Source organism: Pogona vitticeps, chromosome 2, assembly GCF_051106095.1.
Source record: "Pogona vitticeps strain Pit_001003342236 chromosome 2, PviZW2.1, whole genome shotgun sequence".
Taxonomy (NCBI): domain Eukaryota; kingdom Metazoa; phylum Chordata; class Lepidosauria; order Squamata; family Agamidae; genus Pogona; species Pogona vitticeps.
The window spans coordinates 150,767,518-150,782,660 of NC_135784.1; the positions used below are offsets into that span (position 1 = coordinate 150,767,518).

The 15,143-nt window shown below is 46.6% G+C and overlaps 1 protein-coding gene across 1 annotated transcript; it reads left to right on the forward strand.

Annotated features, from left to right (window-relative positions):
- The first annotated feature begins 30 nt into the window (after window positions 1-30).
- INPP1 (inositol polyphosphate-1-phosphatase) lies at window positions 31-14,326 on the forward strand. The gene is made up of 7 exons (XM_020785543.3): window positions 31-328; window positions 3,667-4,063; window positions 5,831-6,037; window positions 6,882-6,942; window positions 8,225-8,425; window positions 8,958-9,132; window positions 10,892-14,326. Exons 3-7 carry the CDS (start codon window positions 5,834-5,836, stop codon window positions 11,388-11,390), a joined length of 1,140 nt encoding a protein of 379 aa, XP_020641202.3. The 5' UTR covers window positions 31-328; window positions 3,667-4,063; window positions 5,831-5,833; the 3' UTR covers window positions 11,391-14,326.
- Window positions 14,327-15,143: the final 817 nt, after the last annotated feature.

Below are 15,143 nucleotides of genomic sequence, written 5' to 3' on the forward strand. Positions count from 1 at the left end.
GGACACGTGGGCGGAAGTGGTTTTTTTTTTAAAGTGACGCTTTACACCACGCAGCTCCGAATAAGAGCGAGTTTCGAGTGCTTGGATTGCCCCCTATCCCCATCGCACGGAGGCCGATTTAGCTAAGGAAACATTACAAGCCTTCCAGATTTTCTGAAGGGGAAACTAGTTTCCATTTTTCTTGCTTGTGTATAGGATTGGAGCGTTTGTTTTGTGCGGTTAAATGTGACATTTAGCACGAAGAAGACATTATTCTCGGTTTCTCCGGGGCTTCCTACCGGTTGTTGTCTCTTTTGCATCGCTGTTGGGACGTGGAATGGCGCCAAAAGTAAGCAGGAGGTCGTATCTTAACAACCATCAGTATCTTAGAACTGGAGAGCTGGAAGGGACCTTTTTTGGGGTTATACGAGAGTCCCGCTCTTGCCCAGGAAGGTGCAGCGGGGAATCAAACGTCCAACCTCTAACCCAAACCACAGCAGCGATAAAGTAATACCGGTTGTGGTTTGAGAAGAGGTAGCCGTGTTAGTCTGTGCAAGCTTACCAGGCAAAATCCAAAGACTAACTATTGTATTTTAATGTGAGCTTTCGCGGACAAATCCACTTCATCGGATATATGTGATAAAAGTGAAATACTGGATGAAATACCATTCACAAGTAAACATCCATTGGCTTTCTCCCCACCCCCATGTCTGACAAACTGGACTTGTCCACGAAAGCTCATATTAAAATATAATAGTCTTTAAGGTACCATGTGCTTTTGTCCTTTTTATTTTGTTTCTTGGAATTTTGCCTGAAAGTGCTATTGGTATTCAATAAACCATGATTAAATTTACTACTGTTATGTTGTGTCCCCTCAAGTTTGAACCAACTTTTAGTGACCCTAACAAGGGCATTAAAGGAATGGTTTTAATAGTTCCATACTCTCTCACATGAGTTTCTGTTTTTAAAGGGGAACTTAAATGCAAGCCTCCTAGTTCAGACCTGGGCAAAGTGCGGTCCGAGGGCCACATATGGCCCGCGAGCCACTCCTGTCCGGCCCGTGGACAGTTTTTAACATCAAAACCATTTATACCTTTTTGTCTAAAGTTGATCAGTTGCTTATCTTTAACATACCGCAGAAAACCTCTTTAGTATTTGTGAAGATTAACAAGTTTAAAATAAAAACAATTATAACATCACTGTTTCATTTTATTTTTAAGTAAAGTTGGTTCAGCCCCCGAACACAGTTCAGATTTTTCATGTGCCCCCCCTATAGAAATTAGTTGCCCACCCCTGTCCTAGTTGGTCACTATCCACTGCACCAGGCTAGGTATTATAACTCTGGTCTGACTTCAGAATAAGGATGGCCCTAAATAAACAGTTCCTTTTAAAATTAGACATTCATGAGCAACCTGTTATAGGTAATTTCTACAGGTATGGCCCTGCAGCAAAGCCAAGAATGAGGCATGCGGTATTTAAAGGCAAACAGATTTACTCTACCTCAGCTTTTATGGTCTATATCCCACCGTAATCAGACAAAGCCAAATTAAAAATAAAAAGCAAGAACATGGTAACACCTTGAACACTAAATTTTATATTTCAGTATAAACTCTCATGGATTAGTCCACTTATAATATATAGACAGGTGTAGGGAGATGACAGTGACTATTTGAGCAGGGAATGTGGCGAACACCAAGGGAGGTTTCAAATTGGAAAACCCAAATCTGCAGAAAATCCTTTTGGCAACATTACATACCGTAATTCTGCCCCCAACTGGATTGGGATATACTAACCTGTTGTAGGCAAAGGCTGTGTTGATTTTTTTTCTTCCTGGGGGGTGGGTGTGGAGCAGAATGGGATGGCTAAACTCCTGAACATAATTAATAAGATATAGGCTTCCTGAAGGAAGAGATGTGGTGGCGCTGTGGGTTAAACCGCAGAAGCCTCTGTACTGCAGGGTCAGAAGACCTGCAGTCGTAAGATCGAATCCACCCGACGGAGTGAGCGCCTGTCATTTGTCCCAGCTTCTGCCAACCTAGCAGTTCGAAAGCATGTAAATGCGAGTAGATAAATAGGTACCATCTCGGTGGGAAGGTAAACAGTGCTCTGTGTCTAGTGGTGCTGGCCACGTGACCACGGAAACTATCTTCAGACAAATACTGGCTCTACGGCTTGGAAACAGGGATGAGCACCACGCCCTAGAGTCAGACACGGCTGGACTAAATGTCAAGGGGAACCTTTACCTTACTAAGCTTCCTGAAGGAAGCAGAAAAAGAGGAAGACTAAACATGGGATGGATTGACTCCATAAAGGCACAGACATCCGTTTGCAAGAGCTAAGTTGAGCTGTTATTGATAGGACATTCTGGAGGTCAGTCATTCATACGGTCACCATAACTTCAAAGTGACATGATAACACATAACAGTGATAAAGCCCCCACTGAACACAGTTGTGCTCTTACTCATCTAGGACACCAAGAAATTTTAGAAGCAGTGGTGGTAATAACTACAACATCAAAAAGCTTTCTCATTATAAGGAACAACTTGGAGAGAGGTTTGAAATCTGGCAGCGCTTCTGTCAGAAACCAAAGCTGTTGTCCAGTTGAACTTCTACCAAGCAGAAAGTTCCACCAGTATAGTAATCATGCCATTTGTATCCATATCGCCATTGTGGCAGCTGCAATCTCTTCCTTGGCACAAAGGCTTTGTTGAAGACAATGGGGCTTTTTCTGGCCTGCGTGCCAGTAATTTGCAAATGGCCTACTCTTACAAAGCAAGAAACTGAGTTATCAAAAGGTTTTTTGGACAAGGGGCATCTTGTGGGCTGAGCAAGGATACCTAATACCAGAATTTGGGGGGAGCTCTGTTCATGAGTTGCTTGTGGTTTTAAAGTGTATTTCCCACCCCTACCAAGTCCTGCCCATGGTGTCCCCTTATCACGTACTGCATGAGCTGCCTTCCTATCTGCCATTTGAGGGGAGGGGTGGTTAATAGTGTGTGTGTGGATACTGTTTTTCATTATAGCATTATTTATTTCATCTCTTAATCATTTAAAAACAAAGCAAAGTGTGCTAATATACTACCTTATAGTACTTAAAGCACTGTCTGGGTGGTTTACAATTCAATTATGCAGGCTACACATTTCAACACCCACCCACCCCCCGGCCAGCTGGGTACTCAGTTTACCAACCCTGGAAGGATGGAAGGCTGAGTCAACCTTGAGCCAGCTACCTGAGCCTGGGATCATACCTGGGGCATGAGTGCAGTCTTCACTGCAGTACTGGAGTTTAACCACTGTGCCATGAGGCTCCTTTATTTTAATTTATTTCATCTCTCTTATTTCTATGCCACATTTCTTCCTACTAAGGACCCAAGGCAGCTCATACACAATTAAAACTGCACAACAATCAGAGTTAAAAGTATCATTGCAAAGCATTCTAAAAACGAAACATCTATCGATATTAAAACCGCCATTAAAAATATTTTTAGAAACATTTAGTAAAAACATTTAAAGAGGAGGTATAAGAGCAGGCAGCCATGCTGATCTGTTTCAGCTTGTATAACGAAAATAACAGTTTTTTTAAAAAAAATTTCTTTTAGCTTTTCAAAAGCCACATTATATTTGTTTTTTATTGTTTTGTTTTTGCGATGCCTGGGTGCTTCACTCACTCATTCACTGCAAACGCAGGGAACTAACTGCCTGTTGCAACTCTGCGGGGAACCCCTGCTCCAGAACATCCTCTTATAAGATTTAGGAGACCTTGGCCAAGAATCAGCCAGAATCACGAGCGGTGAGATCTTCCCATTCCCTGTTCTTGGACACGCTTTCCGAGCGTTGCCTTCAGAGATCAAACTTCAAACTCAAGCCGCGCTGCGTCCCCGGCTGTTTCCCCGCCCAGGCGAAGGGCCGGGCAGAGCATCACATGTTTCAGGTCAGGCGGACCGAGAGGAGAACCCGCCTCTTTCCCTAGGAAGGTTGAAGGAAGGGGGGCGCGCCGTCAATCAATGAGCGGCCAGCTGAGATCCAGAGGGGGCTGTGGCGTCGCTGGACTCACGCCCGCCAGCCTCCGACGGGAGACCAACCGGTAAGTGAGAAGCCGCAATAATAGGGAACGGGGTTCTCCCTTTCCGGCCGCCGGCCAACTGATCGAAGCTCAGGCAGGGGTATTGCTCAGGTTGTCTCAGGGCGGCGACTCACCTTAAAATCGCGGATGAATTGAAATCCTGCTGCCCTGCCCAGCCTGGGAGAGTAGAAATGGGGGGCCCGGCGGCAGCAGCGGCAAAAGGAGCGATTGCAAAGTTTCTGATCCGGCAGCGATGGCGTTAATGTGACGTGGCACAGGGGAGGACTGATCCTCTTGTGGGAGAGGATGCTTATGCGGGGCTCCGTCGGGCGTGGAGAGTGAAGGGGTAGCTTACGTGGCTGTCCCACGCTGAACAGCCTCCCCCCCCCCCCCGTTGAAGAGGAAAAGGGTGATGCTTGAGAGACGGGGTGGCGCCCTGGTTAGAGTTGATGCCCTGCACAGGCTGACGCGAGTCTCACGGGGGCCATTAAATGCCCCAGGTGGCCTTTGACCAGTTATTGCCTCTCAGCCTAGCCATCCTTGCAAGGGTGTTGGGAATATAGGGGGAAAGAGGCGGGGGATGCATGGCCTTGAATTCAGAACAGGGGAGGTTGCCTATACATGTCAACATTTTTAGGAGACTTTCAGGGAATAACAGGGGCTATGAAATGCCTGATTCAAAAATGCTGAAGGTTCTATAGAATCTCCATCTTCTCTTACACACTTGCACATTAGACAACAATTTTAGCAGCTAGTTGGAAGGCAAATCCCACCCCACTTCCTTCAGTTGTGTTTCCCCCTCCCCCTCTTTTCCTTCCACCATCAAAATGGACCAGTCTCACCTTCTGATGGAAATCTCCCTCCTACACTGTCTTGTGTTTGTAGCTAAAACACCAAAGAAAGGATTGACAAGGTTGTACTCCTTCGTGTTATGTTTAATCCTCTACTTCCCCCCTAGCTATGTTTGACAGTGTACCTTTTTTATTATCATAGGTAATTAGATGTGCCAGGATACTGGGCATGGTTGACACAAGGGAATTTCCTGCCACTGCCTTGGTACACATCCGTAGACCTGAGGTGCCAGTTTTAAGAAGCTCCAGTGGCAGGCTTTGAAGAACTCACAAAACATGGCCGCTAGCAAACCATTATGTTATAATTTGCACTAAGTATACAATTCTATTCAAAATCTTTGTGCCTTTGCTATTGATCACTAGATTTCATTTAATTCTGTGTACTTTCTCAGGCAAGGCAGACAACTTGCCAGAGTTGGGGGGGGGGGCTCCAGAGGGACCACACCCAACAACAGCCAATGAAATTGCTCATCGTCGTCTAGTCATTTAGTCGTGTCCGACTCTTCGTGACCCCGTGGTGAATGAAACTGCTACTGTGGCCCAGATTCTATCCATTGTGTTGGGATGCATGGCACACAAGAAGTGGACAACTTAGTTCCACTTTATTTCCAGCAGAACTGTGCTCCTGAAAGCCCTCTGGGAATATAATTCTTCTGAGAAACAAGATATTTGCTCTCTATGTATCATGTTTCCTGGTGGAATCACTGGAGATTTTACTGTCTTTGTGGCAGAAAGTGCTGGAGATTACACCATAGCGACTGTCAAGATATCCCCATAGATGGGAGGAACCCACCTGCCTAGCAATACTCACTCTCTGGGATCCCGATTTCATAGTTTATTGGCCAAGGTGAGGTTTAAGGTGGCCATTGCATCTGGAACCTTTCTGTCTTGCAACATCTGTCACACTTTCCCCCCTTTCTTCCTTTCCCTGCCCTAGACCATGGCAGCTCTTCTGAAGAGCCTGCTTGCAGCCTCAGAGAAGGCAGCCAGGATTGCCCAGCTATGTCGTCAAGAAGAAGCCCTCTTTAGCTTGCTCATTGAGGAGAAGACAGGTGTGGACAAGAACAAGAAGTTTCTGCAGGACTTCAAGACTTTGGCAGATGTGCTGATCCAAGAAGTCATCAAGCATGATGTGGGAAAGAAGGTACATGCTGGGCAACGAGCCCCTTGTCCCTGGACGGAATGTGTCCCACAGCAGTTCTGGGTCAGGGATTTACCAGATACTAGAGGGAGAGGAATTAATGCCTTCTGGTCTGCCTCTTTATGTTAACATATGTTCCCAAGTTTCACCCTCTTCCACCACTCGAGCAGACCACTGGGAATGAACCATGCAGAATTGGCCAACCAGCATAGCCATGGGCCAGACTGACTGGGAATTATGGGAGCAGTAGCTAAAAAGAATACTTCTAAGGTGTGGAAAGCACACAAGAGGGGTGCCTGCTAGTATTTCCTGTATAGACAGCACTGTGAGCCATGTCATCCCTGCTGTGCTGCTGAGCAAGAGATAGGAGAGATAGGAGCTGTTGCTGCTTTCTCTTGCTTACATGTTGCTAGAGGTGTATAGATTTTTTTATTTTTAGAATGCGAGTCCCAGAATAGTCCAGCCAACTACTGTAGATTATTTGTGTTTTTTGGATCACAACGCCCCGAATTCCCTAGGCAGAAGAGTATTTGTGTTTTTTGGACTAGAACTCCCAGAATTCCCCAGGCAACAGATTCATGTTTTTTGGGGTTACAAATCTGAGAATTCCCCCAGTGATGGATGTGTGTTTTTGGACTACAGCTCTCAGAATTTCCTAGGCAGCTATGCAGGTCTCCACATATTCTGCTGCCTGCCAGCCTGCTGAAATAACAGAGTTCAGGAGAGGCATTGCCGGGTAGCGATCCTGACTTATTTGTGTGACTAAGCAGTATTCATTTTTCTCTCTGTGTGCCCCACTCAATTCCATTTCTGTTTTGCTGTCTTTCTCTTTCTGGTCATCTGTCAGTTTCCAGAACTGCAAGATCATATTCGTGGGGAGGAGTCCAACAAATTTGAAAACGGCCTTGGTGAGTGAAGGTGCCCTTGAGTGACGAAAGAGGGCGAAGGATTCATCCGTCCCCAATAAATCCTTGCAAACTAACCTATTGGACCATGACCGGTTCTGCCGTCCTCTACCTCCACACAGCCTGATGGTTCTTTGTGTTTGAAACGGGCTGCCTGTTTTATCCATCGAACCACTTCTTTTCCCCACCTCCCTCACCCTCCAAAGGAATAATCTATTGGCCTAAATGCTGCTTTTCCCAAACTGGCCATACATATCCCATCAGACCCCCAGGAGCAGAACAAAATCTTAACATGGTGCTGAAAGGATAAGGCCCGGCGGGTCTCACTGAGGAGAGCATTCGGAAGGTATCGGGCAACAAGGCTGGCAACACCTTCGGTTGCTTTCCTCTGAGCCTCTCTTGGCAGAGATGCTATAGGAAACCGGAAGTGTCACTCCTGAAATATGGCCCACTTTATTTGGTCAGGCCTTGGGTTCCCAGGTGGTATAAGGCTGTGTAAATTAAAACCAGTGTTTTGAATTTGGTCCAGAAAGGTATCTGCGACCAGTAAGGCTAGAACAGAACAGATATCATATCCATCTGGTTCCTATCATCAGGCTGACACCTATATTGTACACACGTTGCAGTTTCCAAACTGTCTTCAAAGGCAGTCCCATGTGCAGCACACCGCAGTAGTCTAATCTGGGGGTTACCAAGGCGTAGCTCATGATAGCTAGGTGATCCATGTCCTGATAGTGAATTATCCCTCCATGCCTTAAATAATGTAGAAGAACAGCCAAACCACCCCATCCAGAATGGAGTGAATATGACGTCTGTGGTCAGAAGAAGCACCCATGAGCAATATCCTAGCCTTGTCAGTTTATTGGTCTTAATTGGGGCCATGGTTGCAGCCAGGCACTAATTCAGCACATCCAGAGCCTCACCTACTGAATGAAGGGAGAAATGGAATTCCATGTCGTCCTCAGATGAATGAACAGTATATTGTGGAACAATGCCACCACCTACTTGGCATCTTCAAGTAGATGTTAAATAGCATCAAATGGCCGGTTGGTAGTGTTTCTCTGCCTTTCTAAAATGCATGTTGTCAATATTCAAACCATGGGTATCCTGAGAGGAACTGTTGCTCCCTTTTCCATAACGGTGGGGGCCACAGAGCTGTCAAAATGCTCGGTGCCGACTCTAGTTACTTCCTTTTGCCCAGGAGAAGAGGGAGCCGTCTTCTTTCCCCAACAGGGGAAAGAAGGGAGGAACCTTCTAGCCTGCCTGAACCTTGTGTGCTTTGTAGGGGAGACGGTGGTGGTGCAGGTTTGCCCGACCCAAGAAGGAACAGCTGCCCTCCTGCAGAAGGTCCTGGATCGGAAGCAGACAGCCGCCGAGCTCCTGGCTGCCACCGTGCATCAGGAGGTGGTGCTTTCAGACCCGTCCCTGGAGGAGGTGTCTGTGATGGTCTCCCCAGAGAACCTGGCAGTGTGGATTGATCCCATAGGTAAGTCAGCAGGTAGGAAAGGGCGTGTCTGGTTTTTTCTCCCTCTCTGTTGGCCCAATGGTTATTGATGGGAGTTGAATACCTTCCCAGGCTTCTCTAGCTAAACATCAGAAACCCCCCAGCACACATGAGTCCGCCTGTCTGTCCATATTCCCCAGTATTATATCTTCTGACTGGCAGTGGCTCTCAGGTGAGGATCTTTTCCCTTCCTCATTCCTCAAACCTTTTCATAAAATCAGAGGTAGCTGTGTTTCAATCGGGGACCTTCTTTACACAGAAGACATAGGCTGCCCTTCTAGTCCAGTTATAGGGAAAGTGCCACTGGTGACACCTAGGGATCACCCAGGTTTTCAAACCATTCCCAGTGCCATGGAGTGCCTCGTCCATATCCCCCCCACCCCTCCATGGGCAGCAGGTACTGCCAACAGGTAGGGAAAGGGTCCCCCAGGAGGTAGCGCTCTGAACCTGCTGTGCTCCTCATGAGGCTGAGCCTGGCAAAAGGCATTCCCTTTCACGAGTTCTCTCACTTCAGATTCCACCAATCAATACATTCGTGGGCGTGGCAATGTGCAGCCCGTGGACGGCATCTTTCCATCAGGACTGCGCTCCGCATTGGTGTTGATTGGGGTATACGACCGGCAGTCGGGCCAACCGGTCCTAGGCATCATTAATGAGCCCTTCTTCCAAGAAGAGCTGCCAACACACAGGTAAAATGACAGTGTCGGATAACAACAGCAATCTTAGATCTGCAGAGCAGGAAGGGACCCTACGGATCATCCAGTCGGGCCTTTGCCCAAGGAGTTACAGTGGGGGAATTGAACTCCCAGCCTCTGGCTCTGCAACCAGAGACCTGAACCGTTGAGCAGTCCAGCTGTTTGATGCTCCTGCACTGGAGGGCTAGTTTGGCCACTGAACCAAGTCACCGGTTGCTTAGCTGCCTTGTAAAGGAGGGCCGGCCGGCCAAAGGGTTGCCTACAGCTTACATCCAGCACCAGGCCCATTTTTTTTCTGTGTCCCTACATCCTTCACTTGTTTTAATTGTGAAAAGGGCACACATTTTACTCTACAAATGTCCATGTGGTCTTGCTTGAGGGGTCCATAGGTCCCCTGGCCAGTCTTCTGTCTGGAAGTACAAGGCTTATGTGTGTGCCATAGAGATGACACTGTTGAAGTGAGAGTCTAGCTGCCAGCTCCGTTTGCTTCTGTATGTGCATTGGGGGGAGGGCAGTGCTCTCTTATCCTTTGTCTCAGGCTGCAAAATGCCTTGGTCTGCATCTGGGCTTACCCCCCCCCCCATGAGGCCCTTTGCTCTGATATAGCTGTTCCTTTTTGTAGCTACTCAGCCTAATGCAGAAGCCTTGATCTGTTATCGTTATTATCAGTTCTATTTGTATGCCGCATTTCTCCCAACAAAGGGACCCAAGGCGGCTCACAGCATTAAAATTCACGCAATTAAAACACAATTAGTTAAATAATATGTGGTTTAAAATAAAATTAAAAGATTAAAACATAGAATCATGAAAAAAATTAAAATTATCTGCTAAAATGGGATTCAGGGATTCAGTCATATTTGTTAAAAGCCTGTCTTTGGCTTTTCTCAATAGGATAAAAGGGAAAGGGCCATCCTAATCTCCAAAGGGAGAGCAGTCCATAGCCTGGGAGCAGCCACAGAGAAGGCCCTCTCCCGTGTCCCCATCAGCTGTGCTTGTGCTGGCAATGGGACCAAGAGGAGGACCTCCTCTGCTGATCTTAATTGCCGAGAAGGCGCATATAGGGAGATACGATCCTTCAGGTAGCCTGGACTCAAGCTGTGTAGGGCTTTATAGGTAATGACCAGCTAAATTGGGCCCAGAAATGGACTGGTAGCCAGTGTACTTCTTATAACACTGGCTCCAGAGTTTTGCACCAGCTGAAGTTTCTGAACCATCTTCAAAGGCAGCCCCACACAGAGTGTGTTACAGTAATCCAAATCTAGCCCACGTCAGCCCTCGGAGGTCATTCAGAGCAGATCAGAAGAACTATGAGGGAGCCACCGGCAAGCACGGCCAGTGGTTATTTTCCCAGTTTATGGATCTGATCACACCACCTGTCCCTGTGCACACATTTGCACCACAGGCTAAGAATATGCTACATCTCGCTCATGGCCATAGATCAAGAGGCTAGCTCTCAAATATGCTGATTCCAGTAGTAGTTTCATAGGGTACAGTTCCTCCCCCTTTCTCCAAAAATGAAGTCCTCCTCCTTATCCATCCTATCCCATCCCCTTTTCCAAGAGGTACTTTATCTTCTAAATGCAGGCAACATTGAATTGCCATCGTAGATACTTGCTGGCTATTTGTGCAACCTTGATGCAGCAAACCATTTTTAGGGGACAGGGCAAATGGAAACCCCTGCTGATGCCTCAAAACAGTTAGTTGCAGGTGTTCTTCCTCACCAGCTTGGTTTGACTCCTTCTCTGTTTTGCAGGTGGCAAAGCAGATACCACTGGGGCCTCTCCTACGGCAGCACCAACTTGTGCTCGCTCAGCCGGCCCCCACTGCAGCCTTCCCCGCGTGTGGTGCTGAGCAGCAACGAGAAAGAGGCCCTGCAGAAGACCTTGGCTGCTCTCTATGGGGAGAGGCTCTGCTTCGCCTCGGGGGCTGGCTACAAGATGCTGTGCGTAGCCTTGGGCCTGGCTGACGCCTACGTGCTCTCAGAGGGCAGCACCTTCAAGTGGGACTCCTGCGGGCCCCATGCCATCCTGCGGGCCCTCGGTGGAGGGATGGTGGATCTTTCGGGGGCCTTGCAAGCCTGGCGGGCTGGGCAACGCAAGCAGCTGCCTGAACTGACCTACAACAAGCCCATCGAAGGCTCTCTGGGTGCTGAGCGCTGGGCCAACCAAGGGGGCCTTGTGGCCTACGTCTACCATGAGCATCTAGAGGCTGTGCTGGCCACTCTGGCAGCGTCAGCAGATGATACCTTCTGAAACTCCTGCCCTGAAGGGTGGGGGCGTGTGGCTTGGCCAGGGCATTTCTCTCTCTCTCTCTCTCTCAGTCTCACTCTCACTCTCGTAGGAGAAAAATGAACCAGTCACTAGGCAAGGGACTTTATGACTCCCATTTCTTTGATTCCTGTGGGGACCAATCAGTTTAGGTTATTGGTACAGTAGAGGCAATATGGCAGAATGGGATATGATTGTCATGAATGCTGGACCTGTGCCATTTGCCTTTTCTCTGAGGAATCAATGAAAACTGTACCTCCAGTGTAGAGGGGGCACTGAAGACGGGGTGCGTGTCCTAAATTGCCCCCGTCTTTCCTGGTGTGTTGGTCCTCTTGCACGGGTAATAAGCATTGTGGGAAGCACAGGAGAGATCCGTTAAGAGTGTTGCATCATTTCCATTCATTGTTGCTCTGACCTTTACTGCCTCCAGCATCTCACAGAGTGTGAGGTGCCCGTCTCATCTTTGTCTCCTCAAGCCATTTGCTGCGCAGCCAGACATTCGTGGGGGCTTCTGCCTCTCTACCTGATGCACAATATCTGGCTTATGGAGCTTTATATTTAATACAATGCAAGATAGGCCAGTAGCACCCTTGAGCCTCTGCTTAAAATATGGATGGGAAAGGAGAGCCCACCCTCTCTCAAGATATTCTGTAAGAAAATAAGGTCAGTTACAATGAGGTCACTAAAGACTAGGCAGTACTCAGATCCCTTCTGTTTCCTTGAGGAGTGTCCATACCAGACCTTTACTTGCCTGTCTTTGAGGACATACCCCTTTGACGGAGTAGTTCTGTGGTAGATAAGGTGAGTGCTAGGATGGGAATGGCTTATGGAAAATTCCTTCAGATTCTTTGGAAGGAGTCATAGGAATCGAACAAATGTAACATCGACATAGGTAGGTGGTGGGAATTTAATCTGTGTTCTGGGAATCCCAGAGCTTCCCTTCCCTATCAAGTTGGGGTTGATGTTTTGTGATTTTGTAGGTCCAGAATTTTGTGCACACTCAATGAAGCAGATTCCCTAGAATGTCTTTTATTTCCAAAGCAGCAGCCCTTCATGACTTTTGAATTCTATCTGCAAAACAGGCAGGCGTCGCTCAGCAAGAGTTCAGAGAGCAGAAAAGAAGGCATGGCCATCTGCCGTCCAGTCCTTGCTCCGCAGCTGCTGAGATCTCATGGTTCCAGCAAAGGCGTGGGCAGACATCAGCTTTGTAGGATTTAATTCGTTATTTTATTATTAGAACCCCCTAAGTCCTAGCAGGGCTAGGTGCCAAACAGCGGGTCTGAAGTGCAGGGAGGAAGCCATATGCTGTTAGAAGTAGAGAACAGGTTGTCGGCTCAGCTCAGGAATTTGTTTTCAGTGGCAGAACTGATTCCTCAGTCCTGACTCACTCACTCACTCAGACACACGCATGTATGCATGCACTGTACGCCTGAATCTAATTTCTCTCCCAAGCCGTCTTACACTGTGATCAGGTGAGGCAATGCCCCGTATGTGGGGCCACCTGTGCTGCCATCTAGTGAAAGCCTTCCCTGGCAATCACACAATGTATGGACCATAGCCATCCGTCCTGACCTCAACCCATGCCCATGATGAAGCTTTTTGGTCCAGTGGCAGGGCTACTGGGTTTGTTTTGGGGAAGGAGGGGAGAAGCTAGAGTGATTCCTGCCTGGAAATATGGTCCTGCATATGTTTATTCAGAAGTATTCATGAAGGCTTTCATGGCTGGGATCTAATGGTTGTTGTGGGTTTTTCGGGCTCTTTGGCCGTGCTCTGAAGGTTGTTCTTCCTGACGTTTCACCAGTCTCTGTGGCCGACATCTTCAGAGGACGGCACTCTGCTCACCAGAACACAGAGTGCTGTCGTCTGAAGATGCCGGCCACAGAGACTGGCAAAACATTAGGAAGAACAATCTTCAGAACACGGCCAAAGAGCCCGAAAAACCCACAACAACCTTTATTCAGAAGGGTTGCTTTAAGGGAGGTTGCTCCCTGCAAAGGAAACTTTTCCTGTCAGACCTTTTCTCACTATCTGATCACATCTGAATTTAAAAAGAAGGAAGATATATTTTTTTCCTGTCTGTTAGTTGTGGGGATCAGAGAACCTTATGCAAATATACTACAAACCACACAGCAGTCTACTGGCAGATCCAGATCTACGGGTTTTGGTTTAGGCTGCTCTCAACAAAAGCAAACAAAACCTTAAATTGTCAAATTCAAATATATGGGATCAAAAATTAGAAAATGGAAGTTCTGTTTTATACAGATGTATTTAATACCGTTTCCATGATACTTTGGACATAGTATATGTGTTATCTTGGGGCAGAAAAAAATGGGTTTTTTTTAAGCTTGCTTTTTCATACCAGTAAATAGTGGCCAGAATCCTGTTGAAGAAAACCTAGAGTGGAAAGGCAGTTGCGTAAGCACTTCCCTACTCCAGCAGATGCTCCTTCACAAGCTGGCTCTCACACTGGTCGTGAGACTGGGTCCACATCTAGTTTAGAGGACAGAGCCTGCTGGAGGGAGGATGGAGAAACACTCTTCAAATGCTTTAATGTAAAAGTTTTTTCTCAATAAATCAGCACCAGATTTGGCACAGATATAGTACACAGTCTGTTCTTGCTCTTTGCCAAATTTGGGGAAGTTTGAGGAAAAACTTAAGCCATTTTCCTTCGTGGAAACAAGCAACCTTAAACATCCCCAGATTTAAAACAGATCTGTAAGATTGTGGCAAATAATAGCATGAACCCAAGATTAGAACTGCTTACATCATTATCAGATTTTATTTTGTTTTTCATTAGTATATCTGAAATATTAAACGTAATATTATATCCTATTGACTAACAGCTGTATATTTGGAAAAAAATATGTGCCCGTTTCCCTCTAGTTTGCAATCTGATTTACAGTAAATTTATTTGTCACATTTCCCCAAAATGCTCAAGGTAATTTTTATTTCCACCCATTCTGAAATCATTTTGAAGATTTGAGACATCAAATCAGAAACGAAACTAAAGCAACAGGCTGGTTTAAGCAGCAACAGAAGCCTTGGAAAAACTGAGACTGTTAAAACCGTCTGTGGAGAACTCTGTGGCCAAGCCGTTTTAGATGCTGTCCTGTGTTCAGTTAAGACCAACAGAAAGGCTTTATGATTTGGCATAAGTCCTGCCAAATGTCATGAAAATGGAAGAGTGACAATCACTGGTGGAGCTGTTCTGCTGGTGAAGGTGTAGCAACAGAGGGTGAAGCTGTGGGTTGAACCTATACCACATCCTGTGCTTCTTCAGACATCAGCTATGCCACCAGTGCAGGATCATTAGCCCCCATATCTGACACAGTAGATTTGCATCAATTGAAATAAATTATTAACAAGGGGGAAAGAACACAGAGGACAGTATACCCATGTTGATGATCACCTTCACCTAGGGATGTATGTTGAGGAGTGTCTTCAAGGTTATGAGTTCAGTAACTCGATCCGTGCTACCCGCATGGCAGCATTATCATCATACATTATCTGATTGGTACATCCTACTGATGTTCAAACTGAGAGGCAGCTTAGAAAGGACTTTGTGGTGAGAAGGAATATTCTTTTTCATAGAAAACGGAGGCACTTTGAAAATCAAGCATTAAAAAATGTAACAGTACAGTCCTGCATATGTTTATTCAGAAGTAAGTGCCTTTCAGTGTAATGGTATATATTGCAATCACAATCTGATAAAAACAGACAATGTACGTTGCCCAACAC